The sequence below is a fragment of the Pectinophora gossypiella genome, chromosome 16, assembly GCF_024362695.1.
Source record: "Pectinophora gossypiella chromosome 16, ilPecGoss1.1, whole genome shotgun sequence".
Taxonomy (NCBI): Eukaryota; Metazoa; Arthropoda; class Insecta; order Lepidoptera; family Gelechiidae; genus Pectinophora; species Pectinophora gossypiella.
The window spans coordinates 14869198-14888593 of NC_065419.1; the positions used below are offsets into that span (position 1 = coordinate 14869198).

Genomic DNA, 19396 nt, shown 5'->3' on the forward strand with positions numbered 1-19396 from the left:
CAATGAAAGAAAGTTTATTGGTCTATCGAAAGCAATAAACTGATCTTGCGAGTCGACGGAGTAGAGGTCACCGGGAACTCGTTCGAGTTTCCGATGTGGCAGATCACACGATATGGCCGGATGTTAACTGTTGTGTAGCAGAGACCGTGCGAAGTACAAGATGGTGCCATCTTAGCGTAGAAGCCGTTTTTGGTAGATGATGCTCCTCCGATGACATATCAAAATGTTTCGCCAATTGGCGTAGGATGTTTTGTGCGTATTGCTCAAGGTAGGACAGATGTACTGAGGAAGGTGTATTACTAAACGAGCGTCCGGACGCTCCGGATTGCCAAGAAGGGAAGTCACGCGTCGGTGTAGGTAACTTAGAAACCTCATGATCTAGCGTGTACTCCCCTCACCTCATTTACGACATTCCTTCCGATTTTAGACATGTCAACCAAATATCAGGTTGATAGCAAGTCAGACGCGTTTTTATCGTCAATAGTGTCTCTTGGTATGTAAAATATTAACATTAGGATTCTAGGAAATGATACTCGCGCTGCACCTGACTGAATTGAATTATTAATTATTATGCTTGGGAATTTCTCCTTAATAGAAATAAAAAGCATCGGTGGAGTGGTTATAATAATGTGTTATGACTTGTTGGTTTTGATACTATCAATAGATAATGACGTGAAGCGCCATGCTGGCCAACTGAAATATGCAGATAGATTCTTAATAAACATAAGAACAAAATGATGACATAGCTATTGCTAAAAGTGCCGAGACGGTATTCTCCATGTCATGAGTCATGAGATAAGGGATAAATATACTAATATTGATAAATAATACTTTTCTATCAAAACTTTACCAGCTCAATTTTCCTAACATCAAGAATTATGTTTTACCGACCAAACACGAAACACGTACGTGTATGGGAGTGGGTAGACACCATAATCAACAAGGTGTTGCAAGACCTTTGAGAACACATGATGGTTGTCGACGAATCGCCGTTTATAAAGTCATCATTACCTCTTTAGTAGTAATAATGTTGTTCGACTCTGTAAGACACTAAGCGTCAATAAACAACTTGAGATCAATACTTTATGTGTACTGACATTTATAGTTCTTAGTCATGTAACCACAAAGATGTAACAGTGTCTATTTTTGTAACATTGTTAAAGAAAGTAGTCTTCAATGCGAAGTTTACTTATTAACCTTTTTTGTTGCTTTCATACTGTTTCCAATACATCATCTCGCACACCTGGGCGTGACAAAATAAGTCTCATTCGGCTTTTATAAATGAGAAGCGATAATGGCGAACGTGTTTCAAGAATCACTGTTTTACGAGTGCGAGCTATAAGCGGGCTGATTAAATACTTTCATCTGCCGGGCAGCGCGGGCCATTTATCGCGTCTGGGGGACCAGTTGGACCGTTACAGGTCTCAATGGGGCCTCATCAATGGACCGCACTATTTGCATAAACGTCGTAAGCTGTCGGTAAATCTACTTCATTCTATCCGATTCGAAAGTTGATCGAATATAAACGGTGTTCATTTGTTTCTAATATTAGATGATGGGCTCGATTGAAGCCGTTTGCTTTTTTACAGTTTCTGGTTTCTTAGCATTAATAAGTATAATTAATTAATGCTTAATTAGGCTGATACCTAATTAAGCTTACGTTTTTGTTGCGTTGTTGAGCTAGCATTATCTGTCCACGTGGAATCGATGATTCATGCAGTAAAAACTCTTACGTGATTAAAAAGTGCGCAAAATCTGTTCAATGACTACGATTCGTATCGTAAAAACTCATGTAGGTATTGTGCAAACGTTTGTAAGGAAATGTACGAGTTATAAGTCACAACTTGTAAATTATAATCCGAACAATAAAACAAAATTTCATGTTTTTTAAATTTATACTGTTTGCTTTTGATTAACTTTATTTTCTTGACCAATAAAATAGTAATATAAAAAAGTTTTCGTCCGCGTTGCTGTATAAAGATCTCGCGGTCAAAATAAATAAGTATGGCTTTGACAATTTGACCTCAACAAATTAATTTCGAACCGGTTAGTCTATGTTATATTTCGCAATATTCATAATTCAATAAGGTAGGTGCTTCAAAAGCAACGAATTCCAAGATATTACTAAGAACCTTAAATATTCCACCAGTATAGAAATTTATTTTGAGAAAGATAAGTTAAATTGTCAATTCTTTTTTTGGGTCTGAGAGATCTAAGGTTTGAATATTAGTGACTGTTGAAAAACTAGTACTTTTATATTTGATATACACCTTTAAGCCTACTACGTGAAATGAAATCAACGTCTTAATTACTATACTTAAAACCTTGCCAGATCATGTGTAGTCATATCTAATGTGTAATTTGTAAACAAGTTGTACCTATATCTTGCTTTTTTAATAACCTTTTAAATTAGCGGATTATATACCTAACACTGATATCGAAATTGTAAACCTATCATTGTCCAATATTGTAAGTGTAACGGAAAACACGTTATCTTTAAGGTTGTTAGCGATTCTGAGAACTGTTTTGACAGTAGCGTTTATGTCGCGACTGACTTCCCATTTTGATAATAGTATAACCAGCTTTTTTCTTTCCACTGGACTTTGCTCGTCGTTATAGAACAGTGCCCCTACTGTCTCTGGTATAATTTTATCCACCTCCACGCCGGGTTAACAGCTTTAACCCTACGTTATTGACGCTAAAATTTAAATAATTAATTAAATGTGATGCCACGGGCCTGGGGCGAATCTTTGACCTCTCAACTATTTAGATATCCACCAACGGATTTAGATTCGACGCAAGAATTCGTTAATGCTGCTATATGGTCACCACGCGATCTAGCGATGTCTTGGAGGTCCATTAGTATAAACTATAGCTATAAAACTTTACAAAAGTGGTTTTATGACGCTTTTATATTAGTTAAAACAAAAGATTTTATAGTCGCATTAATAGATAAAATATTTTATTAGCGGTGGAGGGAAAGTAACTGATTCACGTATCAAGAGCGTAAATGCGGAAACTTGTTTCTGGTTTTGTTATTTTATTGCTGGTGTAAAATAACATCGTTACTTATACCGTACATGGAATTCATTTTTAAAAATTATTACATTAATTTATTGATTAAAAATTTACTAACCCTTTCGATTGATTTGACAATAAATGTGTTGTGTTACTTGACATACTTTTATGGCCGTGGTATGTTGAAATATTAATAAAATTTAGTGTTATTGAACGATTTACTGCTTTAGAATAATTTAAATAAAATTATTTTTCCACATTTGGCGCCAACACAGCACGAGTTATGTGAAATAAAGCTAATGTCTTTCTAATACCATCTTTATAACTTTACTAATTTATATAAAGAATCCTGTCGTGCCTCATGATTAGCGTCATTATCATATTTTGCATTAATTTCATATTTCCATTTTAAATATTTATGTGGGTGTCACTGCGTGCGGTAACGTTTTCCACGCGACGCCCACCTTTGACCTGCGCAGGCACTTTGCTAATCTACTATCAAAAAATTTAACGGCCATCCCCAGTTTTTTTCTCTACATCACATCCATCATAACATAACCGTTAGCGCAAATATCTCTAAATTAACCATGTTTATTTAATCCAGCGTCTCCGTGTTTATTCACAGCTCGAAATTCCTTTTTCTCTTTGCCATATCCATCAGTGTCACTAGATTAGCAAAGTTTACTTTGAACATTCTAAGCTAATGACAAGATTGTTCGGCTTAATTGATTTCAGACTATATTTACGGTGAACAATAAAAAAACAACCCTGCGCATCTTATACTCAAGAAACACCTTAGCTACTACACGGTTCTCTATCTATCGTAGACTAATGTCCCGAAGGCTTCCAGTACTTAGCATCGGCCCTCGTAAACAAGGTATCAGTATAGGCATTATCATGTGCACTAATGGCACTCGGAGCCTCCTCCGCATCATTCTGCAATGATCATCAATTACAGCGGTAATTGCCAGAGCAGCCTCTTGCTCAACAGTCTAATTCGCGTGGGCGTCTGGGCGTCTGACCTCTAGCACGCGTGGGCAGGACTTTCTAGCCGATCTGCCCGATCGAGTGGATAACCATTCGTGATCATAAACTACGATCATTTAATGTTGTCGAACACGTAGCCTCATATTGGGTTCAAATGTGTTTTGGGAATAAGTTCTGTTCGAGCCCAATCTTACGTCTTGATAAATGATAATGCAGCTCTTATGCTGCAGATGCTACAAACTCTCATAGTGATACCTAAATCATTCTAGCATTTTGAGTGGACAGATAAGGATAAGGCACTGAGGTGGGATATTACTGCTGTGAATATTGCCACTATGTGGGCTTTCGCCCAGAATAAAAACTAAGGCCAGAAACTACTTCTTTTTGTGGCATACCTGGTGAAGATCAAGCCCTTGCTCATATAATATACTCAGTTATCAGTTTTAAATTGGATTTCATATGTCGCGTCTGCAACTGTATTGTTTACAACTCTGTTAAAATATTTTATAAACGTCCTATACTTACTCTCGTTAAAATTCACACAACGGTAGCGATTATTCATCATAGTATGTACCTATGTAACCTTTGTGCTACTGACGCCTAATACTCTTCTCAAAATATTATTATTATCAGAGTGTAATAAATTCACGAACGTTGTACACGTTCATCTTGAACATCCCACTGCACATTGACAAAGGTTTGCTGAGCGACTATTATCTTTACTCGTCTCTCCTATCGCAACTAAAGAAAGAGACGCCTACACCGTAACTAAAGTTAGAATACATGCATTACCTTATGCTTTATCTTTTTTGCGTCGGCGTGGTCATTATTGCTATGGAAATTATGTTTCCTGATCAACCACACTGCGTTATGGCTATCTATACAACGATCAAGATCGTCACATTTCTAATCAAAACGTAAAAATGTCTTGTTTAGCGTGATTTAATGCGTATTCTCCGACAGTTTTGGTGAATATTAACAAGTTTTTATGTTCATTAGTGTCGATTACAAGCGACCAACAGCAAGCCTGGTTACACAACAGCTGTCAATTAGGCGTCTTAGGTTTCACGTTAAAAAATAAAGTATTAGTTGACGAAACCGAAATCCCGAGCGACGCCATGTTTTTTGGTCCTTTGAGCCGGATTGAATGTTCCTTTCTGGCGAATATCGCGTTACAGATTGGGCCGTTGATGCACTGAAGTGTAGTTAGAGCAAGTTTATGAGTCGTTGACATTAAATATTGTGGTTTGTGACCGGCTTAAATAATAATACCAGTATTTTTATTCTAACGTCTCTCGTATTTTTGGATATCATTTTACTGCATATCGCGCCAGTACCTAATTTTATTTTTTAAACCTAACTTATGTTTCAAGTCTAAAGGTTACAAGTATTGATCTAGTTCTGTAGTAGAATTTGAATCTTTATTTTAGCTATCGAATTTCTCCGATACAGATACCGTTATGAGCACATAATAGTAATGCGTGTCGTCGGTCGTAGGTTCGACATCAACATCTAATAGCGCGGAAGTCGCTTACGCGAAACCATTAAACACTTCGACCTGCGCCATCCGTTTGTTTTGACTGCTTTAATAGCGTTTCATTATTATGCAAGCTTATAGGGATTTCCAAACTTTTATCGCTTTTTGTCTGACAGTTCAAGACTTTATTACCTATGGTAGCTAAGAGGTTTCCCAAGCAGGTGTTCGTGTCAAAGTTTACGTGTGTGTTTGGGTGTGTTAAATGACAGGCAGTTCTGATATATCTTATTTTTACTATAAGTTGAATGGTTCCTAAATGTGGACTCCAGTGTTTAAATCCCACAAATTGTACGTATAGTACTAGCCGGGGTTTTTTTTATAGTATTGAAGAAGTTACTGTTTAAAGCTACCTACATAAATTGAGAGATGAAATGACTACGCTGCAACTCAGCCGACTCGTTTCAAGCAGTGGCAATTGATTGTTTGACTACAATGATGGAGTTTTACGAGATTGCCATAAAGGTTACAAGGTACCGTTTACCAAACAGACGTCTGCCGGTGAAGAGTTCATGCGCCCACGCACAAACACACAATCCTGATCGTTAATGCCGTGTCGCAGCAGTTTGTCATTAATAATGACTACGCTCTGTCACAACTGTATATTATACCATTCTGTAATAACATCTCTACTGCCTACAGTTTCTTCTCCCTTGATTTAAGGTCCAAATTACAACACAGTCCAAACCAGAGAATGAGAATAGCCAATCAACAGATATTGTATATTGATTTGTAAAATCGCGTCTCCATGAGGTGTGGTCAACTCGAGAAAGGAATCCTTATTTATTGCTTTAGAAAACATATCTGATGAATGCGGAGGAGGTTAAAGGTAAAACAATTAACCGATAAAAAATATTGCTTCGTAGATAACTATTTTATTGTTATTGTTTGTACAATATTGTTTTGTATCATGTTTTGATAAAGTATACATAGCGGGCCTTGCTTTTAAATACATATTTCTTAGTTACCGATGTTTTCTGTATTATTGTTGTTACTAGTATGTAAAGAACTAATGTGACATTAATCGTGGTGGTTAAGATTGAAATTAGTTTTTGCTTGATGTCCTCGTACTTAAGTATCTATAATATCATCTTCCGCTGATGAACCTATGAGTTTCAGGTTTGGAAGTTTCCGTTAACCTTAATTTCGTTCGCCACATTGAGTCGATAGTGTATATTATTCTTTCTGTATTGTTACTGTCGATTTCCACGATCAGGACACTTTCTACATTTCAGTTCATTAGCTTCTGACCTGGCCACGTTAGTCCAATAACTCTGTCCCCTGCGGCCGGGCAGTCGACTTTCACACTGTGGGCGGCACCTGTCGTGCCTTACCGTCCATCTCGCCATTTACCTCCACACCCACGACAAGCACTACTCAACCTACACCCACTGACATAAGGATCAAACAAACAGCAAAATCACAACTGCCTGTAATCGCCCACCACCAATCATTGGCTCAGTCTAACCCAGCATTCTGCATATAAATCTTGGCATACTTGACATTTTGCAACTACAATTCAAAATCTTGATCTGTAGTTAACTTTTTTGCTAGACTTTACAAACCAGTCGACTCAATTGATTACAATTTCAGACAAAAAGTAATCTAAAGGTTATCTGCAGCTAACATTATCGAATTAAGCCGATCAGGCTGAATTAACCATAATTGTATTCATGGGATACGTCTGCCGGCCAGTTGCGTCGTGTGCAAGTATTGATTTGTATGTTACATACCAGATCCACCTACGAGCTATTAGTTTTTGTCTCACTATTAAAACACAATTGTATGTTGTCAATCATACTTTGAAATTTTTTGACACAGAGCTTTGACTGACAGACAGTATTTGTATTTAATTCTTAAAAGATTTATCGCCCACTTTGTTTTCTAATCAGGTTTTATCTATTGCGTTCTGTTTGTGTATCTTTGCATTTTTGACAGTTCATTAATTACAGTGTCAGTTCAACTAGTTGATATTTTACGGTTTTCTATTTTCACTTCATTCGTATTTGTTTTGTAATCCGATACACATGAATTTTGTTCGGTAATCTCTTAGATAAAGTCATAGTAAATATCTATACCAATTACGTTTTCTTGTTCCATATCATTCGATTTCATATCTTTCTTTATTCAACTGCGTAGAAGCCCTGGCTACTTTTGGTTGGGCTGTCTTGTAACATTATTGGTTCCTGTGTATTTGTGTGTTTGTAGAGTATCAAGGGTCTACGTCAGATGGTTGGGAGCGCGTGACACACTTGACGAAAATAACACGTTATCAAGTTTGGTCGACACCTGATTGTCTTCTCTCCGAGGTTGATAGCGGCCACACCTCTGCAATTAAGATTATCGTCACGATTAGTGTTAGTGTCCTAAATTGCGCAGTTTATCCTTCCTGAAATGTTGTTATCAGAATTTCCTAGATATTTTGCAATAACAAAATCATTTAAAATATTTGTTAAATTAACATAAGCGTAATACTACTGTAGAATCGTTGACAGCGGACGATAGTAACGCAATAATGGACAAAGCAATCGTGTTATTGTTAATATTCCTACTGTTTAGTTTAGAAATGTAATGAATGACGCGAACAATGTTGTAATGTGTTCCTTATCAGCCCGGCTACATACTGACAACATACGTAATCGATCACTTTGCTGGACCCAGACTCATTCACCAGCATTGATAGCGGCACTAGAAGTTTCAACTAATTATATCTGCAATTTTCCTCTAGAGATAGTAACTTTGGCCCATCATCATTTACGCCTTTACACATGATTATTTTTGCCCACTCACTGGTAATTCTCTGTTAACAATAAATATTGTTGTACACAATAGATCGATATGCGTATCAATCTTGCACCTTTTACCGTCTATGGAATATTTCCTGTCTAGAGATAATACTACAGTTACATGCTGTGCGCTCATGTCAATGGAAATATACCGTATCGAACAGTTTAATATTCAACACTGTGAACCGATGCCCTTTGGTTGTGTAATTAGGGCGAATTTTGGTCAAGTGGTCCCGAATAGAATACGTGAAATAGGACGTAGACTGTTCGTTCTATTTTCTGTACCGGATCCGGTTAGATTAAGTTTCTTAAAACAAGAGACAATATTATAAGTAATATCGATTTTTATACTTATGTTTACATCATTATGTGTCAGTCAACAGACGTCATAATGCATGTTTTTTACCCAGTCAATTTTGAATGAATCCCTTTTTGTCTTCTGGAGTTTCCAACTAGTCAAATTATTTACTTTTTACTAAACGTCAAAACACCATGATGAAATGACCATGGAATTTGTATGAAACAGCACACAGTGACGTCATAGGGAAACGTGATAAAATGTCGGACTTACTTATTACTCCGTTTTTCTTGATAAAAAAAAATCATAAATAAGTAAAATAGAAAAAAAAATTCGTTAGTTTTAGATCTGTCTTAATCAGAATTTCATAATTTCTCTTGAACCTAGTACACGACCCAGTTGTAGCCAGTATCAAAATCATCGTATTCTTGCTCCATATGTACGTAAAGCTTTCATTACAGTCAAACGATCAAAGGGGAAAATCAGCAAATGACTTACAAACCACTGACTAGAGCTCTCTGCACCGAAGCAATAGTTTAGTTAACGGTCTTCGATCAATCAAATGGAAAACTTGGCATTACGTACGATCCAAACTATGAATATGCAAGTGAAATCGATCAAGATGGTAATAGTACAACACTCGCTACTCAATATGATCACAGTCATTACTAAGTAATGATCACAAAGAATATTTGAGCCAAGGTTCTATACAAATCGAACTCAAACTCAAAAATATATCTCACAACAGAAACAATGTATATCAGAACAGAAACAGCCTCCCAGTGGTTGAGCGTTGGGCTCATGATCCGAAGGTTCAAATCTCGGTGGGTCACGACAAATCACTGTGTAATCCCTAGTCTGGTTAGGACATTACAGACTGATCACCTGGTTGTCCGAAAGTAAGATGTTCGGAAGGCACGTTAAGCCGTGTAAGTACAAAGCCGTTACATGAGCCATGTTAAGAGACTGGTGGCTCAATTATAACTCTGACACCAGGGTTGTTGAGGTTGGTCACCTCACAACTCCCATGATAGAAGAGAAGCAGTAGCAAAAAACACTCGACGGTGTGTCTATGAACAAAAGTAAATATTTGTCTTTTCAAAATCTCCTACATCATTATTTTCCTAGAATATTCCCAGCCCTAAGGCAGTAGAAGTAATAAGGATCCCGCAGCCAACCACTATATCCCGTAGAAGTAAGTTATGAGCGAAATGTATTAGCGCAGTGCAACAACTATGTATAGCGTATTTTCCCGTCAGATGGCCGCAAATGGGGCGCTAATTGTGGAGATAAATCTAGGAGGGGCGCTATTAAGCGCTGCCCATTACACTTGGTGAAGTCTATTTAGTTCTGCTGTAAAAATAGTTTGCTATTTTAGTATGACAGGACTCTTTAATAGTTGCTCTGCGGTCGCAGGATGAAGTTATAATTAAAACGGAAAACTTGATTCTCTTGATGATGATGACGCGTCTTTTAAATCATCTAACGTCAAATCAGTGACACTAATTGAAGACCAAGATTTAATGCTTTCTTTTTAATTCTTTCGTAAGGGTTGTTAGTTTGTGAGACCAATGGTCGCGTCGTCAACCCAGTAGTCTTTCCTTAGTCTGTAGTCGTTACATGACCCATGTCAGGGGCCTTTGGCGGCTCAATGCTCAATAGTAACCCTGACACCAGGGTTGATGGGGTTGGTAATCCACCTCACAACCCACACGATAGAAGAAGATCGGTAATCTCAGTCGACTCATACATTTACTCCGAAGCCCGTGTTGCTTGTCACGTACAGTTCTTGGTACCTTAAGAGGTAATGCTTTATTATCATATCGCTTAATGATAATTAGTACAAGGTTATCATTGATAGCAGGTTTTTGTAATTTCACTACGAGGTACGATGTGCTAGTTCGTCCTCGCGTCCTTGATGTAAGTATTTGTTCTAATGAGCGACTTTCCAAGATACGTTTTCCAAAAAACAATATTGATGGCGTTGTGCAGATTTATTTTCTCATTGCTGAATATATAAAAATAATTGTTGCTTAATATTTGGCTCAGATATGGTATAGAATTATGTTGCTACCTATATTCAGAATAATAATGAGTGTTGTGTCAGGTGTAATAACAAGAGTCATGATTTATACCCGAAAACAATGATAAAAGATGCAATGACTGTTATCCATGAAATTAGAAGGTTAAACAAAAACAACCATGTATAGCGGCATCTATATATTTTTGGAGAACGTAGCCTGGAAAGTCTCATTAAAGAAAAGTAAGTGCCACTAATGCACCCATGTTGGACTTTCATAATATAAAGGAGACGATATAATTGTTGGTTTTTCAGTTTTAGATAGTGAAATGACAATAATTCCAACAGTAGTTCTTATCAGTGAAGTTTTATTGATGAGCCTATAATTTAATCCAAAAATTTGCGTTTTCAACACTTTAGCCGCTAAGGTTCGGTCGTTGCTCTCAGATAAAGCACCAACTCTCACGTCAGGTAAGAGATAAGGGTTCACTTCACACTGCGGTTCTGGTAAATATTGATTCTTGAGACTTGTTTGTGTAAAAACCAATGAACCTGGTTGACAAGGTGTCTTTACTCTCAGTTATTTCGGTCCCGCACTGCGTTGCTCTAAATAAGTCGCGTTAAAAACAATTTGCGCGCAAAATTTTAATGTTGACACGATTGCAAGAATTTGCGGTTAAGCAAAATTTGTACATATTTGGTTACTGAAGTCAACAATTATACAGACATGTCATCATTTATTTTTATAGAATAACTACCATTTAGATTCATGACGCCTATTCCGGCGGACACAAACTTAACCTAATTTTAGTATGACAGCTCTTTTATTATTGCCGTTCTTCACTTACAATATGTGTAAAAAAGAGATGCAGATAGTTTTAGTCCTGTGAAACTAAGTTAAAATTAAGTAGGTGGTTGCCCGAATCGACACCAGTGTAGTTTATAATTTGATCATTTCACTTTGTCACCGTTCTAGTGTAGGTGCTCTGAATTTGTTTTCGGACTTCTGATAATATTGAAACAGGGCCAGGAATAGAAAACTGTTATCAGTCAAACCAGTTGGTGACAAGTTGACAACATGTGGTCTTGTCTGTAAGCAACAAGCAAATAGGAACTTGTAGAACTAGTAATCTTCGTAGTGTTTACAACTAGTCGTGCACTCAGTACACCGGGTGGAAGGATCGTAATCGGACGAGCGCGGTGATATGCGCAAACGCAAATATTGTCTGTGACGCGCTTATCGCTCGCACGGTTCCACACTCACAAGCAGATGAAGTAAATATAAAATAAAAATATAATTACCGATTTTATGCTAGAAATCTAGCAAGAAGTAAAGTACCTACCTACCTATGATACCTGTAGTTTATCTTTAAACTGTCCATCGATCTGTGCATCTAAATTATTAGTTCATACTTTTCTTGTAAAGGTTCGATAGTTGGCTTCGCTAGTTCCGTCAAATTATTTTTAAAAACCAACAAAATAAACGCCCAAGAAACTTAATACACGGTTGCTGTCCCAAAAACCTGCGCAAGATTAAGGGTGTGTAAAAACTATTACGTAACCTGCGTTTAACCTGATACTCCTTAATCCCGGGCCCACAAAAAATGGTGACGGGATCCTGTTTTGTTGAGAGCGGGAGATGCGCGCGCGCTGGGGCGCGGGTGCGGGCGGGGCGCGGGCCGGCACCTCGGCGGCGCGCCACTCTGCCGCCGAATAAATTATGTTCTTTGGCCCCGCTGGCCCTCCGCCCGCGCCCCGCGCCCCGCGCCCCTCGGGACCTTATCGATCGATTCGGATAATCCGAGAGGTCGCTAGATCACCGGCGCGCGCGCGCGCTGATGACCCCTCGCTCCTCACCATGATCGGTACTGAATGCCATTTGCAATAGTCACGACAGAACCACACGAGATAAAAGGGGGCGTTACACGCCTGCTACACTCGGTATGCTCCGCTGCCCTATCGGTTCGCTAACATTGTGTATTTATTAAACTTCACGTCTTACTCTGAGCAATGATACCCCGATGTTTATCGTATAATTCAATTCGGTCGACAGAACGTCGGTCCAGTTTACTCATATCTAAACTGAGATTGAGTGCGATGCAATGTTCAACATCAATTTCATCTTGATCAATTGCCCTTTTACTCGTGTATCTTTATAACAAATCGATTTGTACAAACGATCGTACCGTCTCGTCTGCAGTAGTATCGTACTTAAAGAAACATCTGCTTTTGCCGAATTGAAAGCTGTCCGCCCGTGTTGCGACCGACACCACTACTGCTATCAACAATCCGTATTATAAAGACATTCGATGTGTGAAAGTAGTTCCTCGCAATCGCTTTGTACGCTATGATATAGATTTAATCGCGCTGATGAGCTTCTGATGGTGACCATCAAGACCTTCCCACGGGAAACTTCGTATACGATGTCGCGATACTCACGATTGGAGACGCATTAGGAGGCCAATCGCGGTCCATATTAAGCTAATAAGTCCGATTATTTGCAAATTGACGTCCCAGACGGGCGGGACAATGCCAGCCACATGTAATTGGAATTTATTGCTCCGTTTAATTCCGCTTTGCATTCGATTTGACAATCGTCACGCGTCACTCTGTTGTACTCCCTCCGCTACATCCTCAAGACGCATTAGTATATGCGCATGATGCCGTTATTTACGTGAAGCACATACGGCTGGCTGGTGAGATCAAGTTTGCAACTCGAGATAGCAGCGCCATGACCAAATCCGTCACAAGCGCTGGGATACTTCGCACGCAGGCTTCTCAAAGGTGAAACTCAGGAAATTATTGAACTTGATTCAAGAGGAAGTTGCAATAAAATAGCGTTTAAAGCTATGCAAATTATTAACTTTAATAGGTAGATTACCACCACACTATGACTCGGGTTTTATTGCAATATTATAAAGTGCATGTGTTTTCTCCAAGCAAGTGCCGGTATTAAACTAGAAAAAGCTGCATCTTCCGACAGATGGCGAATTTCAGGAACTGCGGCCTTATTTATGATGCATGCTAAAATTATCGCGTATTTCGACACCGAGATGAAACGTGTTTCATTTATCGTCATCGTTTGTAAAGATGTCGATCTGTTTGTAGAATATTATTAAATTACTACAAAAATACTATTTATTTATCAATGATTGAAATGTTTCTTTTAATTGAAACTATAGGTCGTAGTGTTGTGCAAATTCCTAGCTAAACTGTTAGTGTTGATGAGTTGGCGTGCCCGCTACTGTTTATTTGTAGTAAGTGGATCGTGTAAACAGTTGGCATTATCGCGGCACCGTCAATGAATCGCGTTCCTCGCAGCGCGTACCGATGTACCGAGTAGATCGTCGCTGTTATCTGCGAAGCCATGTGGAGGCTGCAGCGGTGCATACTGCACGCGGGGCGGAGGGGGGAGGGAGGGGCCATCGCCGCCGCGCGCTCCTCCCGCCACTCGAGTGCCGCGCGTCACGCGAGCCGCACGCATTCGTCCTCCGTCTCCCGCGAGACAGCGTGTGTGTCCGATCTCGGTGGTGTAAAAATAAAGCCGGCGACAGACGGCGGCGTCCCAAGTTTATATTTAAATGATAGCACACAGCGGCCCGACTCGGCTCGGACGCTCGCCATGCGACTAAGTACGTGACACCTTCGACACCTAGACTAGATCATAAATCTGAGCCTGACGCGGTCGGCCGGTGTCGCGTTACCCGGCGTCAGTGTTCCCGTTCTCTGGATGTGTTGTTTTGGGTGTTTTACATAACGTGCCTCTTGTTGGAGCATCACCAGTCTGCCAGGAATGTTGGACATCAGTATCGTTGGCCAGGCTCTCTCCAGCTGATTTGTATAATGGAAGGATATGCAGGTTGATTTATTCATCGTTTCCTGTCTTTGTTGTTGTGGAATTATCTTTTTGAATGAAGTTCAACCTTAAGGGTTAAAACGAGATTGTAACTTCTGCAGTATTCTCAGTTTGTTTGTTTTACACGAATTAAATCTTTGCAGATTTCCCTTCAACATGTATATTTTTCATAAAAAGCCAGCTGTAGTTATGTTTATTCATAGTACTAGTTTATGGTCACATGAGTTTGAGATCTCAAGTTTCTATACAAGTTGTTACTCTACTAGGGACCGTGTTTACTACTTGTAAGGTATAATTGTTCTAAATGTAAACCCAGTTATTACCATATAGAAAATGCATCTGAGAATTATATCTGCTAGGTCTAGATAACTCGCACCATTACGTTGATAGTTTAATTACAATACCGTGACTTGCCCTTATTAAATATGCGACTTATAAGTTTACAGATCCTGTTTAGTTTAAACTAGAATCTTGCAGGTCCTTCGAGGTCCTCAGAGCCATTGTTGTGTTCAGATTGATTGATGTTACATAGAAACCTTTTATTCTAATCGAATAATAGCAGTGAAAACCTATTCACCCAACATGTGTAGAATTGTAAATGCCAATTAAAAGTTTACCTGGCCGCCTCTATTGTTGTGCTTAGGACCTTTTGTGAAGATGGACGAAGGGCCATATACCTGTTCGACGTCAAAAAACTAGAAAACATAACATGCGGGGCGAATATCACTTTGCTATTCAGAATTTTAAACATCCATTATGAGTTCGACGTTTCTTTTGTCATTAAATCTGGTTTTATAACTGAGAATATTTATTGGCTATTAATACAGTCAATATAACTTCGTAGTTTTTAGAAAGTATGATTTTAATTCTATTGTTGATTCCAGAATTAACATCTGTCCTACTAACTTATGTTTTATATTCGTATCTTTCCATATCAATTAATTTTCCACCTGCAGATAAGATATAGTTATTTCCTTCTTAGTTCCTCGAATAGTATTACTCGTAAACGTAAAGTAATGGTCCAAAGGCCAGTTAGTCTTGGACCAATAATGACACGGACCATTGCTCGGAACCAATGCACTGGATAATTTTCGTGGTCAACCAACAGTGATACGCAGTAATGGAATAATGGAAATCTTCCACCTGGGAATTACGCGGGTTGACTCTATAGACAGTTTTTGTACGCTCCGTCATCTTGAATACGGTTGCTGAAAAACTTCCATTTCCTAAGTGTTTTGTCGTTTCTTGTTCTAGATTTGCAGATTCACCTTTGTTGCTGAAGTAGTTGATTGTCGTTTTCGAGTGTGTTAAGTCGTTCAATAGTTGTACTGTTTTATATTAGAAGTTAGAGGTTTAGTCATAAAATGCGCCGCCAACTTTTGTCTTCAGGTTTGTGTATAAAATAAACTTTAGCATCGAGTCTTACATCATAATATTATGTCCACTTACTGCTGTTGATATAAGGTCTTTTGTAGCATTTGACGTGCCTTCTTGACAGTTTTTTGATTGTACAGGTTTGCTTATAATAATCGTCTTCAATAGATGTGGTACCAAAAACTTGTCATAAATCGATACCACATCTATATTGTCCTTTCATCAAAATGTAAAAAAAAATGTCTTTATCTACATCTTTGTAATGTTAATGAATGCTAGCATTTACTTACTAGAATATAACTTGACATGAAATGATGAACGTTAATGGCGCTTTTAAATGTTTTGCGTATAGCCATTATAGTTATTTGTGTCTAGTAATTTCGTTAGCATTATTACTGTCAGCTCTAAAGAGGTCAACTAAGTGACAAGCTCGGTGTAATGGGTTTTACTAACTTATATGTAGATATTTTTAAATTACGTACTTGATGCTTTAACATTATTTATTAAACCTCGAAGTATTGTTACTTGTTTTTGAATTCTTCACAAGCTTTTCAATATTCAGACGTCCTTCATCGAATTCCTTCGTATTTCATAGATTAGAAAACATCAACAACATCCAGAGATTGGAACTTTGACCCCTTCCTAGGGCCATTTTAAAATATTTCTTTCGATAAGCCACACCGACAAGAGCGTGGCTTTTAAATTAGTTGTTTTTTGACGTGACTTATTGTAGATTTGCCGCAAATGGCATTAACTACTTGATCGGTACAAAAATTCTTAAATTAGTGATGATGATGATGAGCCACAAAACTCGAATAAGACTGATCTGGTCTATCTGCCGGTTCTAAGGACATGTCTGGAATCAATTTACTTGTGTCTGTAATATATGGGCGATGTTATTATTATCTTCTGATTACCCCATTAGCCCGTAGTCCTACACGTGAAATTGTGCATGTCAGATTAAGCCATGTTTTACCAGGCTCAAACTAACTCCCAATTTCTCTTATTTCCAGGTCGGGGCATAGTGTGCGAGTGCGCAGGCGCGAGCGCTTGCCCCGACGGCGCGGCTAACGGCACGTGCGTCACGCAGCCTGGGGGCTACTGCTTCGTGTCTGTGGAGGAGGTGCTCGATGACAACAGTCTGGTGGTGCTTGAACGCACCGCTGGATGCCTGCCGCCTGATGAGTCTGGGTTTATGCAGGTGAGTTGCAATTACTAAATACCCACTTTTTTTCTTCTAAAAGTAACAATTGCAGAGGTAAGAGAGAGGCACATGGTAATTGGAGCCTTTGTATAAAGTGATTTCCTCCAGGCATAAAGGTAAGGTGAGGAAGTTAAGCTGAGAGAAGATGCAGTAGTTTTAGGCGGATGAGACGTCCGACAAAAATATATTTATGTCAAAATTGACGATTCAAAGTGTAGGTAATGTTATCTAATGTATAAAGATATTTGTGTTTGAGTTTAAACAAAATTTTAGCTTGGGTTTCCGTTTTTGGATCAAAATTCAAGACAGTTCGGATTAGACTGCAAGTTGTCTTTGTACCTTATGAAAAACGCCAGCCGCGATTCCGCGTGGACTTCGGTTATCGGTGTGAGTACACTAATCTCGTCCGAAATGGCCTACCCTACATATGAACCCAAAAAGTACCCATTTAGGCGTGATGAGATATTAGAAAATTGTATGTATTACATTGTGTATTCTATGTGAATTTCATGGGTTCTACATTTATTTAAGTGGACGCGAGTACGCAGGTATATTTTCTTCCTATGAACATCTCTAACATGCCTTTTCTGCGAATTTCAGTGCAAAAGCTCCCAAGTGCCGCACTTGCACCCGAAAGCGATCGAGTGCTGCAACGACGCGGACCTGTGCAACCGGCGGCTGCGGCCGCAGCTGCCCGAGCTGCCGCCCGACGTGACGGAGGCGCCGCGCGCCCCGCACGCCGCCGCCGGCAGCCCCACGCTGCTCGTGGCCATCGCCCTCTGCGTCGCGCTCGTCGCAGCGCTCGGCGCGTTCTACCTCCTCTTCAGAAAACGACGCCGCGCCTGCAAGCGCCCGCCTTCCCCGCCCTCCACGCACCACGCAGAAATATCGTCCGGTTCTGGCTCCGGCCTCCCCCTCCTCGTTCAACGAACCGTCGCCAAACAGATCCAAATGGTCGAATCCATCGGCAAAGGACGCTACGGCGAAGTCTGGCTCGCGCGGTGGCGTGGAGAAAAAGTCGCCGTCAAAGTGTTCTTCACGACCGAGGAGGCTTCATGGTTCCGGGAAACCGAAATCTATCAAACGGTCCTGATGAGACACGAGAACATCCTCGGGTTCATCGCGGCGGACATAAAAGGCACCGGTTCCTGGACGCAGATGCTTCTCATCACCGACTACCACGAGAACGGCTCGCTCCACGACTACCTGCAGACGGTCGTCCTCGACACCCACAGCCTCACCACGATGGCGTACTCGATCGTCAGCGGCCTCGCGCACCTGCACATGGACATCTTCGGCACGAAAGGCAAGCCGGCGATAGCGCACAGGGACATCAAGAGCAAGAACATCCTCGTGAAACGGAACGGGCAGTGCGCGATCGCGGACTTCGGGCTCGCGGTGCGGTTCGTGGCGGAGCGCAACGAGGTGGACATCGCGCCCAACACGCGCGTCGGCACGCGCCGCTACATGGCGCCCGAGGTGCTCGATGAGAAGCTCGACGTGACCAACTTCGAGGCGTTCAAGATGGCCGACATGTACTCGCTGGGGCTGGTGCTGTGGGAGATGTGCCGGCGCTGCGCCACGGGCGACAAGGCGCAGTACGTGGAGGCGTACGCGCTGCCGTACCACGACGAGGTGCCGGCCGACCCATCGTTCGAGGACATGCACGCGGTGGTGGTGGCGGCGGGGCGGCGGCCGCCTATGCCGGCGCGCTGGCGGTCGGCGCCGACGCTGGCGGCGCTGGCCGCCGTCATGGCCGAGTGCTGGCACCACGCGCCGCCCGTGCGGCTCACGGCGCTGCGCGTCAAGAAGACGCTCGCCAAGTTCCACAGCGACACCAGCGTCAAGCTCGTGTGACGCCCGCCGTGGCCGCGCTCTGTGTGTAAATATGTACTCTAGTTGACGGTGAACACGTTTAATTTAGGTTCATTAAGTTCCTCGATATTTATTTGTAATTCGCGCGTGAGTCGACCGACGGCACCCATCGAAGTTAAATTCAGATTTGACCACCGTTCTTGTATCTCAGTATTGTTAAGTTTATTCAGGCAGCTCCGACCCCAGTGATTGTATAATTATACGTCTACCTTATGAACTGAAAACTGAAAGCGATCCTGCTGGAATCTCTGCAGAATGATTTATTTTCGTTTAAGATTCTAAAAATATGTTGTATTTTTATTTTATGACTGTTTATATAGATGTAGGGAAGGTTTTCTTTTATAAAATTTGTTGTCTTCCGTTTTTTATAAGCAACGAGTGTTCGAGTGAGGGCAGCTTGTGTGGATTACGAAGAAGGAATACTCAGAGTGGCGTGTGAGTGGG

The 19396-nt window shown here is 40.4% G+C and overlaps 1 protein-coding gene across 2 annotated transcripts in view; it reads left to right on the forward strand.

The window, feature by feature from the left end:
* Positions 1 to 19182, forward strand: part of LOC126373803 (bone morphogenetic protein receptor type-1B) — a 79006-nt gene extending 59824 nt beyond the window's left edge. The window contains exons 1-3 of one of the 2 annotated variants that reach the window (XM_050020107.1): positions 13996 to 14275; positions 16887 to 17074; positions 17678 to 19182. In XM_050020107.1, the coding sequence (XP_049876064.1) occupies positions 14011 to 14275; positions 16887 to 17074; positions 17678 to 18934 (1710 nt within the window). In that variant the 5' untranslated portion in view covers positions 13996 to 14010 and the 3' untranslated portion in view covers positions 18935 to 19182. Of the gene's footprint in view, positions 1 to 13995; positions 14276 to 16886; positions 17075 to 17677 lie in introns of those variants that run through there. The other variant, XM_050020108.1, reaches the window with a different exon arrangement.
* The last annotated feature ends 214 nt before the right edge of the window (positions 19183 to 19396 follow it).